Source organism: Tachypleus tridentatus, chromosome 13 (genome assembly GCF_004210375.1).
Source record: "Tachypleus tridentatus isolate NWPU-2018 chromosome 13, ASM421037v1, whole genome shotgun sequence".
Lineage (NCBI taxonomy): Eukaryota > Metazoa > Arthropoda > Merostomata > Xiphosura > Limulidae > Tachypleus > Tachypleus tridentatus.
Genome location: NC_134837.1, coordinates 221,734,970 through 221,757,503, shown reverse-complemented (window position 1 = coordinate 221,757,503; position 22,534 = coordinate 221,734,970). Strand labels below are relative to the sequence as shown.

General features: G+C 33.7%; 1 protein-coding gene across 9 annotated transcripts in view; it reads right to left on the bottom strand.

The window, feature by feature from the left end:
- Nucleotides 1-22,042, bottom strand: part of LOC143240526 (VPS9 domain-containing protein 1-like) — a 104,372-nt gene extending 82,330 nt beyond the window's left edge. For 2 of the 9 annotated variants that reach the window (XM_076483095.1, XM_076483091.1), the window contains exons 1-4: nt 21,769-22,042; nt 8,670-8,757; nt 6,841-6,913; nt 329-427 (exon numbers count right to left, since the gene is read on the bottom strand). In XM_076483095.1, the coding sequence (XP_076339210.1) occupies nt 329-353 (25 nt within the window). In that variant the 5' untranslated portion in view covers nt 354-427; nt 6,841-6,913; nt 8,670-8,757; nt 21,769-22,042. Of the gene's footprint in view, nt 1-328; nt 428-1,528; nt 1,678-6,840; nt 6,914-8,669; nt 8,758-21,768 lie in introns of all 9 variants that reach the window. The other 7 variants (XM_076483090.1, XM_076483097.1, XM_076483089.1 and 4 more) reach the window with 5 other exon arrangements.
- Nucleotides 22,043-22,534: the final 492 nt, after the last annotated feature.

Below are 22,534 nucleotides of genomic sequence, written 5' to 3'. Positions count from 1 at the left end.
CTAAAGTAATTTAATCAGCCTGAACTCTAGATAAAGCTGTTATAATAAAAAATCAAACAATGTACAAATACTCTTTACACTATAGAATATATTATTATAAAACAAGTGGATTTTGTACTTCCACTTATTTTTGGAATTTAGTGCCAACAAATTACAAACAGCAACTGTAGAAGCCCATATATATATAAAGCCTTGACACTAATGTATAACAGAAAAAGAAATGAATTAAACTAACTACATGGTAAAAAAACAAACAAAACCTTTATTATCTGTATGCATGTACAATTAATAATTCTTTTGGAAATGAAATCAAAAATGTAAAACTTACATAATTTTTCAAGGAGCACTTCCATTCTACCAAGACATTCTTTACTTAAAGAAAATATTTTCTTTGTATCCCTTGTTTTTCCTTCACCTTGGGGTACTCCTGCAAACAAAGTAACTTAATTATATTTCTTACTTTGTTAATCTAGCTGAATCAATTTACAAAACAGTAGAATTGCTTTTAAAGACTATCTACACTAGTTATTAATGAATATGTTAATAAGAAAAATTTGGCAAGCAACTTGTACATAACTTCCATCATTATAAAATATCAATATGTATCAACTGCAAATGTTGACAAACAGTTAACACACAAATATTAGGTGGATTTCCTACAACCATAAAAAAATTAGTTTTAAGCACAAAACTGCTTAAAATACATAGGGGTAGACTTGAGAAAGGCATCTAGCCTGGAACACCCTATTTCTTGCAAGGTAATGTGTTTTTTTCCATAATCAAGTACACACACACATCAATAAAGTGACATACGACATTCCTTGTATATCTACCGTTATCTTAACCAAACAACCAAGCAAAGTCTTCTATTCCATATCACTATTATTTTAGAAACAATAGCAAATGCAATGTAATAATTCTAATATCTTTATTGTATTTTAATTTATAAACAGTTGTGTATTTTCACACATACTAAATATATAAAAAATCTGTAAACTTATCTTTTAATACACAAAAGGAGCTTACAGTGAGCAACCTACTTTAAAATCAATCTACCCCACCAACTGAAAACTGAAAATCCTGAATTAACTCCTGATATGTATAACATACATGTAATGTGGTATAGTTTGAACATTTGGAGCTGTCCTGCACACAAACCTTCAAAAAAAGTGTAAATTAAACTCAACCTTTATTTTTCAGGAAAAAATTATCCACTAATACTAGAAGCATAAGTTAAACACTTTTTAAAAATACAAAAGTACATTAACTGTAATCTAGCTTATCCTAAATTTTACATTTGTGCTCTCATACCCTAGAAGATCATCTCTTGCCTTTCTTTTTTTCATAAGAAAATAATAATAAAAATCTCAATATATCCCAAAGATAACCCATTCAATCATCCTACTGGCCATCATTTGAACCCTTTAAAGAAATCATTAACTTTTCTTTGGTAAGAAAACTGACACTATGTACACTATTCAAAGTGAAGATAAACTTATGGTTTATATATATATAGATAGCAAATTACCTTCTTTGACATAACAGTTACTAGAGTCCACTACAAAAGTAACACTAATTACTTCATATTACCCAATGTAACTCTTAACATTCTCCTTAAATATACGAGCAATATTAGCACATTTCCAGCCTCCTAGCACTTGTCCACTGTCTGTTGACCTTAAATACAGAAAGGATCATATATCATGTACAAAATATCCATGGTCGCTACTTGTAATTTATCTAAATGCATTAAATCAAGAAAAGAAGAGTAAATCAAATCATATGCTCCAAAAATCAATGACTCAAGATTATGAAGTGAAATATAACTTCAATATCATCAAATCATGCTAATTTCAGTTCAAGACTCCGTGTACCACATGTGATCGTTTCAGGCTTGATAGAATGCATCTCTTGTAACTTTTATATATTCCACTCAACTTTGACTTCAAAACAATAATTTAACACATTTTCTCCTTATGTATCAAAAATCTTTATCAATTCATCCAGTCAGGACTCTTGCATTTCTTTAAAACTCTACATTTGTCTTACACAACCCAAGTAGTTCTATGTTTAATAGAGGTGTCTGTGGTTGAAAAATGAGTTAGACAGATAAAAACTCATGGTCTCTCTTTCTGTGAAACTGAGTACACCTTCACCCAGTAGGGATGCTCAAATATCACTGATAATTCTACATTTGTCCTAAACAAAAAAAAAAAAAAAAAATTCTCTACTGGAACTCCTTTAAAGTTTTGCACTTTTAAATGATCAAAGGATATTATCTGGTAGGTGATGATGACTTGGAAGCTTCCTTTCCCACCTCCACATTCTTCTTGAATAGCATTAGTAACATTGTGAACAAACCTACCATTATGACTAAATATATCAGTTCCCACCAGGATGAAAATCATTTACACTTTATTTCATGTTCTGGTATTTCCATTGCACGGTCATGTAGTTGATCCTATCCTTGGACATTTCTTAGGTATTTCTTCAATGCCTACTAACTTCATCAACTGTATAATTCTCTGGTCATTTTTGAAGTACTGTCTCAAGAGTATATTCTTTCATTATACATATCTGGACTGTTCTCCACACAACCTTCAACTGTAGGAACAGAAAATAGTATTCCTCCTACTTGTTTATGCCACCATCTGCCTTATTGTTAATTTCACAGGTTCAATACACTATTACTTCTCACAAAACCAACTCTTTTGCCTAATTAAAGAGCATCAAGGGGGAAAAGTAAAGAATGCATTTTTTTCTGTGTGTCCTTTAAACCCAATCTTATAAGCCCAATCATTCTCCCTTCAATTCAGTTTGGCATTATTTTTCAATTATTCTAACAATTAAATCAACTATTAAAAAATGAGCATCAACGTTTTCTGAAACTAAAAATGTACTTATGAATATATACCTACTCTCACAAAAGAATTTTTGCAGCTTCTACAGCTTCTATCTGCACAAATTTTTTCCTTGCACTAGCCTTGTTACTTCCAGTTGTTACTGCAGATTAACATGCAAATGATCATGCAATAACACTCCACTAACAGAAGTGCAACCCCCCTATCATAATTAGTGCTCTCTCTAATTATAATTTGAGATTGGTCATCACTTACCAAACCAATTCACACTGAAAGTGGGGAGGAAAGATGGAAAATGTGAAGAAAGGTAAAAATCTATCAGAAATACTTTTAAAGTTTAGGAAAATGTTAACTTTCAATATGATATCTTACCTTTCTCACATTAAATTATAATTATACATTGATTTGGTGGAAGGCTAGCTTGAAGTCTATTCCCCTATAAAGCACCCAAAATAAGATGAGGAATTATAAACACCACCACAGTGGGAGACTACACCACTTCTGAGCCAGATATACTATTCACTTTTCAGTAACATGTTACCAAATTGTAATGGCAGGAAATAAGAAATAATGGGACTCCTTAATACAGAGTAGCTAGAGTGCAAAATAAAAAGCAGATGATCCCTCTTCAATCAAAAGTCTGGTGGCACTGGGAATTTTTCATCTAGTTCACAATAGAAGCAAGATACCCAGTCAGAAAAATGAAATACGCAAGAAAGAAAAATCCAGTTTAAACCCATATAGGGTCTAGAATTCCATCAGGTCCATAGGAGGAAGAGTGATTCATATACACAAATAGAACTCTATTACCCTATTCTTAACTAAGTGGGACTGAGCACAATTAGGAAGAAGTCTCCATTGCCCACCATCCCAGAGGTTAGAAAATGGCAATTGATATGTACTCTCACATTCACTGGAAGATGCAGAACTCAATTATAAGAATATTTTTAGGTTGTCCTTAAAGTTGTATTGGTTGCTTAGTAAAATAAAAATGCATAGATCCTCAAAAAGGTTAAATTACAACAATAGTAATGTAAATACCCTAAAAGAAGGGCCAATGACAAGAATTTTGATGTATTTATATCTTATTTATTTCTAAAAAATACAATTAATTTTTAATTAGCAATTATGAATCTCTAATTTTTGAGGTTCTACTTCCTGAGAAGTTACATTACATTAGAAAAAATATGCCTAAACCATGCTAATGTTACATAGTATCTTAAGAAAGCAAACAATCAATGATATGTAAAATTTTATACAGAACAGAATTCTGGCCAATCATATCTGATGTTTTCACTTTAACCAGTTTGGGCTGCCCACCAAATAAAGTAAAGCCTGTAGTAAGACTAGACTTGCATCAAATCTTTCACACATACTATTATACAATATTACACATACTGTATACATATACTCACACTGCTTATATATGTATATATATATACTGTTGTTCATACTCATAGTTTGTATTGACCAGGACAGGGATAAAGCTGATCAAAACTTTTCTAATGCTATTTGCAATTATCATTATGTTCTGTTTAATCTGTAGATTTTCTTGTTTTTCTCATAGTAAATAGGTCTTCCATACTTCCTAGACTCAACTAGTTTTGTCTAACATTAGCCTTAAGTCTATACATGCCTAACTGAAAACGGAAAGTCAGTGTTTCAACTGCAATGATTAACAATGAAAATTCAGAGTTTGATTTTTGTAAGTTTGATCATTTTAGTTCTTTCTCAAAGTTTATTGATAAGAAGTTGAAACAGCCATGTTAGTTTTACTGTTGTAAGCATTTATACTAAAAATTAATGTCACTAAATATCTGTATTACTGGTGTTCATTTTCATTGTGAATTTCCATCCATCCATGATACATACACAAACACCATGTAATAAAGTGTGTGGTAATAGTTTCACCTAGAGTTTACTTACTGATTTTATATATGTGTATTTCACACTGGTTAAATGTTGATTTAAATGTTAAATGTTTTCTTCTTTTTTTAAACTGTTAAAACTTGTGTACTTGAAAATGACTGCATGCCTGTTTTGGAAACACATTTACTGTAAAAACTGTGACTCAGAAATGAAAACAATTGTGTGGTAATGTAACTTGGTTATATACACTACACTGTGTTACAACACAATTATTCACACTCAGAAGAACTCCATACAAAACTTACAAAGGCCACCATGATAGAAAAGTTTATCACAAAAACAAGGATTTAAGTTGGTCATCCAAAGAAATTTTTAGTCATATTGGATGACTATTAAAACTGAACTATGAGAAGAGTGGAGAATAAAGCAATGGAGAGTCTAAATGATGCAGCACCATTGAAGGTGCAAAGGGCAACTGAAAAATCCTATTTTGAAATGCATATCATTCCTGATTTATGCAACTGAAAGAGCTGCAGGTGCAGACAGCATCCACCTTGTGGTTTAATCATATTAATTCATGAGTATACAGTCTGAGACAGATGCAAAATGCCAGAAGGAATAATCTACTAGCAGTCTTGTGTAACACCCCACCTCAATGGTGAGTGTTATGAATCTCATTGGCCACACAATTTAAGAATTTAAGAATAAGTGTACCTGGACAGGTATCACTTGCCAGAATGGCATCTGATATAGAAGAGGAGTGTAACCCTGGTCAGTAAAAAGAACAAATTAAGGAACATACTAATTTACAGTTGAATTGATGTGTGTAGTGAAACAACAGGCATAATGTAATACCTGGATGAAGATGATATAATCACTAAATGGGGTTAATGGTAAATGAAAATGTTGGGTAAGGTCCACCAGCTAGCATGGATGTTCTTCCCAAGTGACCCTTCTAAAACATAATGTGAAGATCAAAGGCATAAGGAACAAGTCTGAATGAGTTTCAAGAAAAGGCATAAAAAACAGCAATAATTTTCCAACTGGAAGGAGTAGATGATGAGGAGGCTGAAGGATCAGCAAAGTATTACAGCAATAACTATCCAAGTCATTTCAAATTAACCAAAATTTAACCAGACAAATAAATATCAGGTCTGGACTTAGAAGAAACAGCCAGCTACATGATTGACTCTAACTCCTACTAAGACTGCAACCTCTATAGCCAAAAGTATAAGACACAGCAGGTTAAAATACAATATTCATCACTACTGCAGTACTGGTAGAAAAATAAAATTCAAATTTCATGTTCAACTGAAGTGAAGTTCAAAATAAAGAAGCAACTGTAAAATTATCTGTGTACATGAGGAATAAAAAACAACAGTTTGAAAAATGATAAATACAAATTAAAGTAAAAACATTAATTACCACTACTGTGCCAAATCATAAAATAAATATTGGATTCTACATTATAGAGGGAGTCAAATGTGACAGAAAAGTGTCATACTCCTATTGGCAAAGGATTGTCACATACTTATTTGCATACTAAAATGCAAGTAAGCCATGTAGAGACATGGAATAGGTGGGAATTTCAAGGCTAGTGGGGAGAAAAAATCCTGAACACATAGCAGGCAGCACTAAATAAAAGAGGCTTTTATGCGAGAGGAGGTAAAATATCATGTTGAAATGAGTCCAATTAATACTCCAGAAATCAGGCCAAGATTTAAAGATTAGTTTTCTATTTGTTGAAGTAGACAGAGCAAATATCCTTGATAAGACATAAGGTCTCTTAGCATCTTATAATTTATTATAAGGAACCCAAGCTCATCAGCTAACACTCACTCTGATGACTGATGTTCACAAGTTGAGTTACCTCAAACCCAGAGATAATTTCTATCATAGACATCACAATGTCCATCAAAAAAGTATCCTTGCTAATCACTCAGTCAACCAGTGTACTCAACTCAAACTCTTTTGCTTTAAATCTGAGGTGATGAAAATACTTTTGAAAATGATTTAAATTTATATTAAAGAAAAGTAGATTTTTTATATAAAACAGATTTACCCAGTACTTATTAGAAAGAAAAACAAGTTAGCAATGAATTGAACTTACCATTCTTTGAAAGATCTTCTAGCAAATAAGCACTAAGACTATTAACACTCTCCAAATATTTTCTGTAAGCTACCTGTTGTAGAAGAAATTAACATGTATTGTTCAGAACATGACCATACATGTAAGGCAGGAGAATAAGTGATTTTATTTGTCAATTTATATGAAACATTCCAATACCAAAGATGCATCATGTCTATAAACATGGTCTGGTTGAATTCTCAAAAATGTTTGAAAATGTATGCCAAAAATAATCTTCAAATTTACAAACACCCTGGGTAAGAATGGTAAGGATTATATTTAAAGGGAATCTCATTTCCTGTCATGTGGAAAGAAAACCCGTGTATAGCAAAAGTTAAATTTAGCTATTGAAATTTATTTCACAAAATATACAGTTCAACCATGTAAACTATTTCATCAACTCCTATGTCTATGAACTATAGAATAACTTTTGTTTTGAGCAATTCACATGTTTCTTTAAAAAAACATGAAAAACAATCAGAATATTTAGCTGTTTTCTCAAGAAAACTTCCACATAGTGACAACCATGGAAGACAATTTAAAAATTATAATTTTACTTGGTATAATAATATTAAAATGTGAAAATCAGAAGTAATTTATGAAATACATATATAAACTATACATAAAACCATTAGAATGCTTTTTATATTGCTCAACTAATTTTTATCAATGTTTTCATATTAAATTACAATGAAAAACTTGTAATCTACAAAACATTCCATGATAATTACTTTATTACATCAATTTACAAAACAATTAAGTGCAAGATATTACTAGAACAACTTCAGTTAGTTCATAATTATCTTATAAAAATATCAAAGCATAGATTGAGAAGAGGAGAGACATTTCACTCATCAAGAAAAAAAAAATCCAAATGAGTTATGACGCATACTAACTAAACGGATCATACACATACTATACAATATATATGTATGATAAAAAAAACAACAACACTGTATTACAGACTTAGATATGGTGAAAATGGATACTTGTTCTTTTGCTATCTGGATTGAAAAGTTACCAATTAACTGCAAAAGAAATTAAACATTTAGGTACATACTAGTACTCTTACATGGAAGACTCCTCAAGTGGTATATACCATGTCATTACTGATATCATACTATATGCTTTATGGTTTAGTTGGAAAAACTATGTTTATTACAATAAAAATACTTTTTTCCTTTCAAGAGAAAAAAATCTTCTAATGTCAATGATAAGCTTAGTAACCTTTTATAGTACTTTGTTTTTTACACTAAAGGACACACAATATGCCAAAGCTCAATAAAAGCTAACATTCATTTTCCTCACATGAAAACATGTTTGAAGTAGATACCCATCTCTATGCATGGATAAAAAGCTATTACCTCACATGCAACCAGAATTCCAGTTAATTTTGGGGTTTATGGTGCAAAGCAACTAGGCTATCTATGCCAACCAAACATTTGGTAAAAAGTTAAAATTTAAGTAAAATCAATACAATTCATAAAAGGAAGTTATATTAATTTAATATATCATTAAAATCAATGTTTACATCTAGTCTACAGCTGTAAGAAAAAACTACAGCAATACAAGTTGTACAGAATTTTCTGTAGCATTATTGTAATTATCATAACTAACCAGGAAAACTAACAAGTTCAAAAACCACTAACAGTCACCTGAAGTTAGCCTTTCCAGTCCTTGTTCTGAATTACTTGACATTATGGTCATTTTCAGAAAGTAAAGTAACAAAAGTTTTAAAAGACTTGAAGCAAAATTTTAATCACAACTTACCAGGATGACTAACTGATAGTTCAAACAGCAGCGTTAGTTACCTGAAGTTGGCCTATCCAGTCCTGGTTTCAAGTTATTTGATGTTACGGCCATTTTCTAATTTCAAATTGAACTAGACATACTTTGATTCTTAAAAGGAAAAAATCACATTTAAAAAAGTCTAATGTATAAATTAAAAAACTTATATAGCATTAAAAAGTTTCATGGCCTTTAAAATACTAAAAACATTTCTAAGATAAACAGTGTCATCATCGCCAATAACACTGTCTAACATTACGGATAAACCTTGGGACAGAACATATTTAAAATGGTGCCATCCTTGAGAGTCATAACAACAGCAAGACAATAAAATGTGGCTTATTGTGACCTGAGTATTACACAGACAACACAATGGTGCACGAGTCCCAGGTAAAAGAAAAAGATGAGTTAATAAACTGTGACCACTGTGTAGTCTAGTGAGAACAACTTCTTTCCAATCCTTATGGAAGCAAAATAGCCAAAGTCCAATAGAGGGTTTTATTTGGAAAAACTTCTTTTCATGTTACTCACTCCAAGTTGACTGCCAAATGGACAAACCAAGCCTTGAATACAGGGCCATAGTCCATGTATGAAACAGGCACAGCAGTGGTAGTGCCAGAGCAGATGGATTTAGCAGTGGTGTCTGTGAGCTCATTCCTGCAAATACCAACTTGGCCCAGTTTCCAGAAAAGCTGGTTAGAAGTAAATGTTAAAGATAAATAGGCCATTCAGTTTTGAATATTGGCAAGAACAGATTGTGAACTAACGTGAAGGGATTCAAGGATCAGATTCGAAAGATGTTAAGCAAATAACAGATAGTATTTCAAATTAGAAGTGTCTGCTTTTCTCAGATAACTTAAAGAAAGGTCACATTTGGGGACTCTAAGAAGCCATGGTGGGGTGGGCTGACCTGTGGATACAGCAATGTTATCCAAAGACAGACCCAATTCATCCAACTGTGCCTGGATACAAAGACTAAAAGAAGCAATAGCAGATTGTTTGTTCTGAAAAAGTATGGCCCACTAAGGAAGGAAAACACAATCCCAGGTGGGATGTTTTGGTAAGGAACGAAGTTTTGGAGCTTATAGTAAAGGCAGTTGCAAACGGCAGAGGTGCAAAGAAGGTTCAAGAGATTGTGTATAAACTCTGAACTGGAGAAGTGTGGAAAGCCCCAGTGCAGAGCTGAAGTCCTTGATGATGAATGAGGTACAGCATCTTTAAGGCCATGGTCCTGGCAGAGCCATAGACCAATGATCCATAGTCGAGTTTCAATCGAATAAGAGCACAATATATCATTAGCATAGAACAATGATCTGCTCCCCAAGTGGTGGAAGAGAGGACACGAAGGATGTTCAGCCGTCTTGTACATTTGACCTGTAGCTGCTTGATGTGTGGTATAAAGGTCAGCTTACATTCAAAGATAAGCCACAAGAACTTTGTCTCAGGGACCACAGGCAGCACAACTTCACCAACACGGAGTTCAGGATCAGAGCCAATTACAGCAAAAGTACATGCAAGTGGTTTTAGACAGAGAAAAGTTAAAGCCATTTGCTATGGTCCCCTTCAGTAAACAATTGAGAGAAGTCTGTAGCTGCCGCTAACCACACCTCATGTTCAATGACAGACATGAGATGTGAAAGTAGACAACATAAAGCCCATTTGCAACAGTAAAATGGAGTTGTTCAGTGATGACATTATTCTTTATAAGGAAGAGTGTGACACTCAAAACACAGGCCTGAGGAACTCCAAGTTCCTGTAGAAAAGAACAGGAAAGTGTTGAACACACACAAACATGAAATTGCTTGTCCATTAAAATTTTTTTAAATAAAAATGGGCAAATGGCCAACTGACCCATATACATGAAGGTCTCGCACAATGCCATACCTCCATATTGTATCATAAGCCTTCTCAATGTCAAAGATATTGATTCAAGTTGTTGTCATTTGAGAAAGACTTCTTTGATTGATGTTTCAAGTTGAATCTAGTGGTTCATGGTAGAGCATGTTGTTGGAACCCATACTGAGTGGATGAGAGGAGGTTGTTTGATTCGAGGAACCAAACAAGATGAGCATTAACCATCCTCTCTAAGGTTTTTTCACAAAGATAGATAACCAAAGCAATTATACAGTAGTTTGAAGGAGTCTTGGGATCCTTCCCAGGCTTAATGAAAGGTAGGACAATAGCCTGGCACCAGGCATCAGGAAAAACATTCTCCTGCCAGATCTGGTTGAAAACAATCAGAAGAATAGCAAGAGAAGCAAGAGATAGATGGCACAGCATTTCATAGTGTACATCAGGTCCACCAGTGTAAAGGGACAATTATAGTCACAGAGATAATCAACTCAAAAGGAAAGAGGTGATCGCTCTGCCTGAGTCTTAACAGCAAAAAAAGGTGGAGGAAGAAGCAGAAGTGGGAGATACCCAGCAAAAGCTTTCACCTAGAGTATTGGCGATGCTCAGGGTATCAGCTACTTCCTGGCCATCAGAAAACAAGATCAAGAGAGAAACAGAATTATATTGCCCACTGACCTTTTGATTCTTTTCCCATTTGACTTTAGAACTGGTGGTAGAAGATATGCTGGTTGTGAATTTAATCCAAGATTCCTTCTGGCTTTGGTGTCTTACCCACCGAGCAGTTGCACGGGCATGCTGGAAAGCAATGCAGTGCAAGAGTGTGGGATACCTATGAAAAGTACCCCAAGCCTGTATTTGAGCTATCTGTGTCATAACAGGCAGGATTCCACCACAGACGAGGATATCGTGGAAAACATATCGAGGTTTTAGGTATACATTGAGCAGCTGCCTGTATAATACAGTCAGTTACTGCTGCCTTACAGTCATCTACTGATGGCTTATAGACAATGGCAGGATCAAATTCTGCAAGAGCAGTGAAAGAAGGCTAGTTTCCTTGATCCAGCTTCCACTGGGGCACAAGGGTCGGGTGGCAATAACCATGGCCAGTCTCTCTCAAAATTATAAGGAAATGATCACTGTCTCATGGATTATTGTCAACCCTCCATGAAAAGTGGGAGAACAATGAAGAGGAGCAAACTGAGAGATCAGTAGCAGTAAAGGACTGATTAGGTGCATGAAAATAAATATAAGAACCAATACTGAAAAGAGAAAGGTTGTGATCAGAGAGCATAAGCTCTACGGAGTGACCCCTCCCATCAATATCAGCACTTCCCTAGAGGGGATGATGTCCATTAAAGTCTCCCAGGATTAAAAAGGAAGACAGCAACTGTACAATGAGAGCATCAAGGTATTATTGATCATAGGTCCCTCCAGGCAACAAGTAGAGAGAATAAACAGTGATGGTACAACCCAAAGAAACATGGATGGCTGTGGCCTGCAAAGGTGTGTCAAGTGGCAAAGACAGGGTGAGCACATGCTGATCAACCAATACTACCACCCCTCCATGCACTCGTCCATCACACAGCCTGTCATTTCTGTACAAAAAAGAATGCCAAAAGGTGACTGTATCAGCAGGTTTCAGAAATGTTTCCTGCAAGGAAAGACACACAGGATGTAGGAAGCAATCAATACTTTGATGTAATCCACATAAGAAAGTAAACCTCGACAATTCTATTGTATCAAGGTGGCCATTTTTATTTATGTATAGGCTAATTGGATGAAGAGCTGTTCTGTTTACGACCATGTCTTTTTCTTTACTGTCTTTATTCAAGGAAAGTTATTGACCTCCATGGATCCTGCCCTGTTTGAATGGGCAGGTCTTTGCTGTTGGAAGATGATTCCAGCAACTGAGGACATGAACAAACGATTGTTTTGCATCTTGAGGTAAGAGAAGAAGATGTACCCAAGGAAATGCCCATACCTGAAACCACAAAAGTGGATCTCTTGGGATTTCCTGGAATGTATGTTAGGGATAGAGATGGGTGTTGTGTACAGCAAATTTCAGCCTCAGGGTAGGTAATATTTTGAATCGTTTTCAAATGCTGCACTTTTTCTTCCAACCATTTAGTGCAAGAACGAAAATAGGACAGGCAAGAGCCATTGCAATTGATGCAACGAGGATCTGTTTCACATTCATAGGCATCGTGGTCCTTGCCACCGCAAGGAGCACATGTCAAGGAACCACAACATGACGTCTTTGAGAGACAAATCCACTGACACTGAAAACATCTGAGAGGGTTTAGAATGTATGGCTGTACTCTGCAATTAAGATAACCTGCCTTCATGGTGAGAGGTGGACGTGGTGATGTAAATGTCAGAAATAGAACATTGGTCTGCAATCATAATTCCATCTTTGTGAGAGGAGATATGCCTCACTCCAGAAATTCCTTGGGTGGAGAAACCAGTGAGAATCTGACTCGGGGATGTTCCTCAATTCCCTCTCAATAAATAACTCCTTGTAATGAATTCAAAGTAGCATGAGGTGTAACCTCAATAGGTATATCTCTAATTGCCTTTAAATGCAAGAGGAGTTCACTGTGTTGAGATGTGGATGTTTCCACCAATATGTCACCAGATCGAAGCTTCTTTACGGACTTTGCAGAACCAGAAAGTCCCTATAGTCTCTTCTGAATGAAAAAGGGAGACATCTGTCCTAAAGGTTTGTCTGGAAAAGAATGTAGTATAAGAAAATGAGGTACAACAGGTGTTACAGATATTGAAGATTGCTGCTCAGAATCTTCAAGATGTGGTCATTTACCTATGAACTGTTTTCCACTATTTTATTTACGTTTTTATTTGGAGGATCCATAATAAAAAAAAGGAATATTTTGGTTCCCACTAACCCCACCCACCATGGAGCTCTATGAAGGGATGCACTACAATGCCAAACAAGGACACTGCAGCAACCCCAGGGTTTCGTGAGCACTATACCCAAACACTAGCATCAGATACATTGTCCACAAAACCTATTGAGAATATCTAACACTGGTACATGGTTGACCCTAGCCCAAGTGGACCAGCCAGATGACCAATGGAGGAAATACTCTTTATCCAATTTCTTTTTTAAATGTATTCACTTGTATATTTCACATATATTTCCTAAATATTTATAGTAAAGGATATCGGGAATATAGCCAGTGGTAATGTGTTGCAGAAATGTGCAGAATGTTATTGTGTGTAGTGTGGCTAGGGCTATAGGCCATTCTACTTTGGTAAAACAGTCAAGGGATTAATAATGTAACAACAGGTGGAGGGTATAGAATTCTCACCTACACTCTGAAGCAAATCCAAGTTTCATCTACTTGGACATATCCACCAAAAACTTCTTGTAAGATACTCTAATGGGTGTCCTACATCTAAAACAAGCAGTAGGGGTTCCAGCAAATCATTTAATGGAGAAGGGCACCACTCTCAAAAGAAACTCTCCATAACAATATCCCCACCAGCTTGAGATTATGGTCCCCCCAGTTCCAGTAAAAATAATGAGGATATAAGGAGGAAAGAGCACTGAAGGGTGTGCCTGGATCACTGTCATCAAGCACAATTACATGGAACTGGATCACCACAAATAGAAGATGCAACAGGATACTACGACTAAAGACAGTAAGAATGAGCCAGGTGTAATATCATAACCAGATTGTTGCTGTTTTTTGTAAAAGGTGCAAAAATGGTTAAGTTAATTACACATACCTAATACCTAAGCAATCTTGCAGAAAACTCCATCACAGCATTGAACACTGAGCAGAGCAGGTGGATTCAACCAAAACTTTCTGTCCTTTCCCACTCACTGCAGATTATACTTGCATATTCCCTGTGAGATAATGCTGGCTGCACAGCAAGTTCCAATGGTATTAAGCATGAGTAACAAAGTGTAGTTCTTCATAAAATATTTGATCTTGTTAGTCTTGCCTACTCCTGTTTGGTTTGCATTTTCATTTTTTTGTTCTTTTAGTTAATGAATTTGCTATTAACTTGAATGTGTATAAAAATCATGATACACACATAGAGGTGTCATAAATGATGTGAAAATAACTAAAAAACACAACAGGCAAAACTCATCACACTAAAGCCTCTGGGATAGACTGGAGAATGGCAACTAAAGGAAGGTGAAAATCAGAAGCACATGAAACTGCTAAATGGTGCAAGCAAGTTGAAAGAAATGCATTAGTTGTTGCTCATATACCAGCCTGTAAGATCTCCAAAGGCTGGCTGGTAGCACAAAAATAAAAAAGGATACAATATGCCAAAACTAGTGGAGAAGACAAGAGTGTACAGTTAGATTTGACCAAACAAGATACTTCACAAAAGGAACTGTTAAACCCAACCGTTAGAGTGCAATGGGACAAGTTTCAAACGGAGGAGGTTAGCTATGATAAAAACTAGTGATGATGGTTTCCACAAAAAGGAGGGGGGCATTCTAACCAAAAGAGCAATAGACAACCCTTAAAAGATACAAGGTGATCAAGATCAAAATGATCCTAAAATGAGAAAATACAGGTGAGAGAGAAAATGGAGAAAACATCCACTCATCCTCCTAGAAAGCTCATATATTAAGAAAAAAGAAGCAAACCACAAATAACATTAAACAGTTGCTAAGGCAGAGGGCACAGAAAACATCCAAAGCATAAATGTCCAAATGACAACAACTAAAACAATAAGGAGGAAGATGGTTTGAGATATGATGATACAAGAAGCAGGATGTCAAGGATTCAAAGATGGTATTTATAAGCCCAAAGAACTATACAAAAATCAAAATAGGATGAGGAAGCAACCAAAGAAGGCTTTAAAGAGATATGTAAGAACAGGCAAATGAAAGGGATTATCACCTTGCAATAACTAGAAAGTTGTGGGCAATGCTGCTCAGTAACCTGTAATGGTCCAGATAAGTTATTGTTGAAAAGCCAGGAAATGAAGAAAGTAAGAAGTGGAAGAGTAAGATGATCTGGCCAAAGATTAATAGAGGGTGAGAGTGGAAGTTCTATAAGAAAATCCCATGTTTGACAAATCCTATGCATGAATAGGAAGGTCTAATATCTTGATGTGAATAATGATCAAACGAGAAAAGACCTCTAAAGTTAGAAGTCGCAAGCCATCGATTTGAGAGATTTCAAAATGGGAACAAGTCTGATAAAAGACCATTGGATGGAATGATCAAACTGTGAGAAGGATCTCATCAAAGGTAAGTAGCAATACACATTCAGATTGAAATTCAGGGACATTAAATGTTGTAAGCTGAATACAATGAATGCAGGCCCAAGACAGGAATTCTTGAACAATAAAGCACAAATTCTGACAGCAGGCACCTCTCTGATGGTTGACTGAAGTACGAACCATGGAGGTGTCTTAGTCCTCATAAGATGACTAGACAACAACAAATGAAAAGGATAAACCTAATAAGCTGTAGTCACTTTCAGAAAGTTTATACTGAAAAATGTTAATACTTAATTTAAAACCTACTATTTTACATTAAAAAGACTTGTAATGTTTGCCAGTAACATGCAACATTTTGTAAAGATGTGTACATTAACAAAAGTCATAGTATAATTACTTTTATGGTATATAAAGTATATATAAAAGGATTAACAGCTATATACTTTATCTTACTGTGAAGTTTCTTATCAGTTTTTTCTGGTGGTCTGTGACAAGTTCCAACTTAAAGTCTTCTCTTTTTACAACCACAAACAGAAACCAAAACTGATTCAATCCCATTGCTATTAGATACAATCACATTTTGAATATAAAACCATTCCTTCCTCTCTTTTTTATTAGACTAACCATACTAAACAACCTATAAAAATGTATCTTGGAACAGTTGATATGGGTATTAACCCTATTATTAATAAGTAGAGAACGTTTCGACCTTCTCTCTTTGCTAACCTGAAGATGACCTATGAAGGTTAATCCTCATACCAGCCATTCTAAGATACATTTTTAAGTTGGTTTCTCCTCATCAAGAATTAAACAACCCATAAAACTCTGTAGTTCAAAGAATTTCCTCTAATCAAAACTGTCTACCTTTCAATCAGGTTTTGCTTGTTGTCATTACATTAAAGTCTTCTAACCAGTGCTCTAAACTAAATCATTACTTGTACTACTAGCATTATAACAACAGTTTAGCCTCTCCTTAAAACTACTTTTGTGCTTTGTTTCTACACTATAGTTTTCTCTAAACTTGATTTTATATTTTTCTTCTTCATTCTAGCCATCACCACCATCAAGTTTTAGTTTACAGTTGCCATTATAATTGAGCTAACAGCTCTTGCAAACAAGCTAGCCCATACTTATTTAAATATAAACCATCTATTCCAAAACTCTCTTCCCACTGAACTGACAACACAAATCCAACCAGCCAATCTGCTTGTTGTTACATACTAATCTATGCCTCAGTAGTGCAACTAAAGAAAAGAATTTTGCTATAGTGGAGGACATGTCACTCTAGCCAGAGGCAATGCACCATTATTAATAGGGAAGTTAACAGTATTACATACAAATTTATTACACTTTCTGCTTATTTTGTATTTTTTTTTTGTTTGATTTCATTTAACACATTTTTTTGCTGCTTGTATAATAAACAAATTTAATTACATTACTTTATAAGGTATATTTATAAAAATACTGATACAATAAAGCTCCTTATATCTCTGATCAGTAATGAGACCTCACTTGGAATATCATGTACAGTTTTGATATCCTAAATATAATGGACAATATGACACAAGTTCAAAATTTGAACAAGACAAGGTAGGTGCCACTTAAAAACAGTATTATATTTCTTAGAGGCTGGTGAATAACTCATGGCATGAGTTGTCACCAGCAGTAGCAGGGGATTGGCACCTTCCAATAGCTGAAGGGAATTAATGATTTCCTGAAAAAAAAAATTAACAGTGAGTTTAAACTTTTACACTTCTTTTTGTTAGGTGTGTGTCCAGAGAAAGACTTGAAGGACTATATGATCCTTGTTTTTCATATATTAATTATCATATTGTTGGGTAACTACAGGCACTAGGATTGAAAGTTGTTTTTTTTTTTATGACTACCTTAATCCTTATTGAAAGATAGTATAAAAGTATAAGCCAGTGTCTTTTATCTTTCCTATTATTTGTATTGACACTGGTATGATATCAAATGATGAAAAAGATAACAGGGAAGATCAAACCCAATGGGCTTACTGATAAAGCAGAAAATCAGGAAAAAATGCCATAAAATTTATGAAGTTTAAACTGATGCAGAGGTTGAAAGGTTTTAAAAACTTATAGAAAAACTAAGTATTTATTAATAAAACAAACTGGGTAACTGAAATGAGCTTATTAAAAATAGCTGTTTGATAATGTTAAAAATATGAACTAGAAAATATCTTTCAGCATATTAATGATACACAAATTATCATAACTTCTTTCTTACCTAATCTTTTATGTGTAACCTTATCAAATGCTTTTTTTAAAAGTCTAAATACATTAAGCTCCCGACTGCTTTTATCCCTATAATGAGTAGTCCTTAAAAAAATATATCAATAAGGCAAACTTCCCTATAGTGAATCCTCGTTGACTTACATATAACTATGAACCCATTGAAGAGCATAACTGAAGAAAACTATCTTGGCAGAGTAATGGACAAGTCACGAGCTACTCAAGCAATATTTTGTTCTTTGTAAAACTAACAGAAATTTAGAGTGCATTATACAAATATTGATTACAAATCAAGAGGTAATTATCTGTATATAAATCACTAACTAGGCCTCACTTGTAATACCTTGCACAGTTTTAATATCCTCAGGTCATGCTATATTACTATTACATAATATACACATATTTTAACATAGTTTCGGGGCAACACAGAACCTGTTACTTCATCTCTGCTGTTCCATCCTATAAAGTAAATTTAAAAATTAAGATGAAGATTTTTTAAAAGCCAGCCGTTATTCATATAATTACCAAGGTTGTTGTTTTTTTAAACCTCACTTAAATTTACTGCCTAACAATAACTAAAAGCAACCCATTCTAAAAGCCAAAAACCCCATCAGAAAATGAAAATTTTCTTAACTGGAAATGACTCCTGCACTATCCAAATTTTTGTATGTCCCTTAGTCATACTAGTCTCGCTGTTAAATATGAAAAAAAAAAGACTCATCAACACTATCAATTCCTTTTACAATCTTAAAGATCTCAGATTTTTATCTAACTCTTTACTTTTCAAGAGAAAACAGTGAGAAATTTTAGCATTTCCTCATTTTAGAACCCCTCCATACCAGCAATCCTTCTCTGAACTCTTTCCAACAATTCAATGCCTTTCCTGAACTAAGGAGCCCAAGACTGAATACAATATTCCAAACGTGGCCTAACCAACTACCTATAATGGAATTATAACCTCTTTTAGACTCATATTCAATATTTCTGTAGATACAGCTTAAATCCTGTTTGTCCTACCACTATCAACAACACATTGCTTGAATGACTTTAGAGATTGATCAATTATTACACCAAGATTCCTGTTAATGTCATTCCTTCCAAATTATGATAAGCCACTGCATTATCTTGCATTTATTATACTTAAAAATCAATCTACCTTTTATTTGCCCAACTCATTAAACAATCTAAATCTCTTTGCAAATCCACAGCATCCTCTTCACAGCTAGTAACACACTTAATATTACCTTCAAATTTAGAAAAATTATTGAATATTTTATCATCTATGTCACTGATGTAAATCAAAAATAGCAAAGGTCCTAAGGTACTCCACTTGTGACATTAATCCATTTTGGCTGAACTCCATTTACAACAGCCCCTTGCTTTCTTCCATCCAGCCACCATTCTATCTACTTAGCTAACTTATCCCCAACACCTATAGAGACAATTTGTTGTACAAACCTTTTATGTGGCATCTTTTCAGATGCTCCCTAAAAACCCAGATACACCAAATCTACACCCTTACCCTCACCTACATAAGCTGTAGCCTTTTCAATAAATGTCAAAAGGTTTGAAAGGCAAGATTTTCTTTTATTTAAACCATGTTGACTATCTAATATAATTGTAAATTTTATGCAACAATGTTATACCAACAATAGGTTATTAGTTAATCAATCACCCATCTTGTACTTTGATACTCTATAACTAGTTATAGTAATACAGGGTGTTCGGAAAGTCACTGCAGTTTTGAAAGCAGCGATAACAGCATTCATTTAGTCTATTTCAAGCCAGCAACTGATAGCAGTGTTTAGAAATAAAATAAGAAGGATCCAAGCCTGTATTAATGCCAATGGGGGGTCACTTTCAACATTGTTTATAATTGTCATTCATATTTACCTCCTGTATTCTATATTGAAACATGTCTGTTAATAAATATATAAGTGCACAGTGACTTTCCGAACACCCCGTACTTTACCGATATTTTGCGAAATGCACATTAATATTTATACTCTATATCTTGTTTTGCACAGTTAGCATGCATTAAGCTTCAAATTCAATCTAATGTATATTGGCATCTCATTTTATTGTCCAAACTTCAAGCACAGGATCTAGAAAATGAACAATCATTGAGTTCACTTATAAAGTTACATTTCTTAAGTTTCAATTCTAAGAACAAGACTGTGAAGCTCAATTTGAAACTACCATAGAAAACAGTCTAGTACTACTACCACAAAAATGCTATGATGTTAAAAAATATGGCTGTAAAAGTCTAGCCACATAAGTGGATTCTATATTGAAAATCCATTAATCTATACCTCTAAGAATGAAAAACATTCACTGAGTTTAATTTTTTTTTTCAACTTTTGTACATAATAAGTACAATTGGATGCTGTACTGTAAAACTGATGACTTCCTTAAAAGTAAAAGAGATTTATATTTCTACCTTTTCCCAAAGATGGGTTACCAGGCCAGTTTTAAGAAAGCAACTGGTTTCTTGTTTCCCATATATTATGTTAAAATGAACCCCGAAGTACTGAGTCTTGTAACATGAAAATATTCCCATTATTTTTCTTCGCTTCCTAAAACTTCTTGACTAAAAGAAGGCACACATCAAATGATTTAATAAGCAACTCTCATGCAATAGCATATTTAAAAACATTGCAAACAACTGAAAAGTTTGACTAACAAGTTTCTTGTTCCCAAATACTCTTCATGATTTATCTCTTTAAAAACACAAATCACACTGGGAATCTTAGAGTGATCATAAATTTATCTGATTTAAAGAGATTTTGGAAAAATAGCTCTTGCTAAACATCTTTGAGGTTTAAGGATCAATCTCATAAGGCTTTATTTATAAAAAAAACTTTAAAGCTTTCCAAAACAGAAAGATTTAAAAAGTATATTCCTAATCTTTAAAAAATCTGGCCAGCTCTGAAATTATTTACTCAAACTCATTGAAAAAAATCACTATTAAAAAGTTTAGTGTTCAAGCCAGCCATGATCTCTTTATTTGACAATAAGGCTCTCTTATAAATCTTTTAAACTAAACAACCAACATTATGTGTTTAGTGTTTTTGGTAAAATGAGTTACTTACTGGAACATAATTTATAAATAACTTTAAATACCATAGCATAATAGGAAGAAACAATCTTGGTAAATAGAAGCTGTCTTTACAACATTATAATCACATTGTATTTTCATGAAGAAGTATTGCAACAAAATGGAATAGTTTTATGGAATCAGAAAAATAAGTTCAAACACAACAGGCAAAAACATTACATTGTTAAACTTCCTTACCCAATATCAAAATAAGGCTTGCTATATAATCAAATATTATTGGTAATATTTAATTTTTTTACAGTATGCTGCAGTCATTTATTGTTTGTTTTTTCAAGAATCAAATATATCACAAATTTGTGAACTTTTTCTCACGTCCTGGTAAAAATTAAGAATGCTAAAAGTAAAAACTTGAAACAGATAGCAGTTAATATTAAAACTTTCAAGGAAACATTTACAAAACTACAATAATACAAATAATTGGCATCGACTTGTGGAAAATGGGAACAAATATCTGACTTCAACCAACAAGGCGTCAGATATCAAAAATACAACCATCTAATTTGAGTATTTAAGATACCTACTTTTTCATGTTCGTTAGTAGACAATACTGAATATTGAATGATTTAAGTATTTGATTACGATTAGTACTATTCATGACATAAGTTGTATTAAGTCTTGCTGTACATTTTGCTTACAGTTTACTATTTTATCTTTACTTTTATGGGAAAACTTGATTGTTCTTACCTCATATTGTTTTTCTCCATCTAATTTAAGAGCTTCTGATACTTTCTGAAATACTTTGGCTTTTTGATCCATCACACTTCGAATTTAACATTTAAAGTACCTGATTACCATTTATAATAGTTACTTAAATTAAAACTGAAAACTATAAATTATTCTTTATGGCTTTAAAGAATTCAAAATCAAAACTTCGTTTACCGCAAGATATATTGAAATACATTTTTTTACACTTTTAACACATCATGTGTCTATTCAATCATTAACAATACACCAGAGGGTTCTGCGTTTCAACATTAGTAATTTACATCACTCACTTTAAATTAATAGTACCTTTCAAACACATCTGTTTGAAGAAAACTACGAATCAACTAAGTAAACAGTATAGTTTATTACATATACTGTATTAATCATATATATATTACAAATTGTTTCAGCAGTTGAGTATTCTCACTGTTAACAATATTTTCGGCACTAAAACACTTCCATTTGATAAGTTAGATTACTTTTGATTAGTTATTTGTGGTTTTCTGTTGTTTGTGTGTTTTTCTCATTATAAAGCCACATTGGGCTATCTGCTGAGCCCACCCAGGGGAATCGAACCTCTGATTTTAATGTTATAAATCTGCAGACTTACCGCTGTACTAGCGGGGTGGATCTTCTGTTGTCAATAAAACAATGCAAATATGTGAGTGTATATTTACATATACACTGCTGGCCAAAATCTTAAGGCCAATGAACATAAAGAACAAATATGCATTTTGCGTTGTTA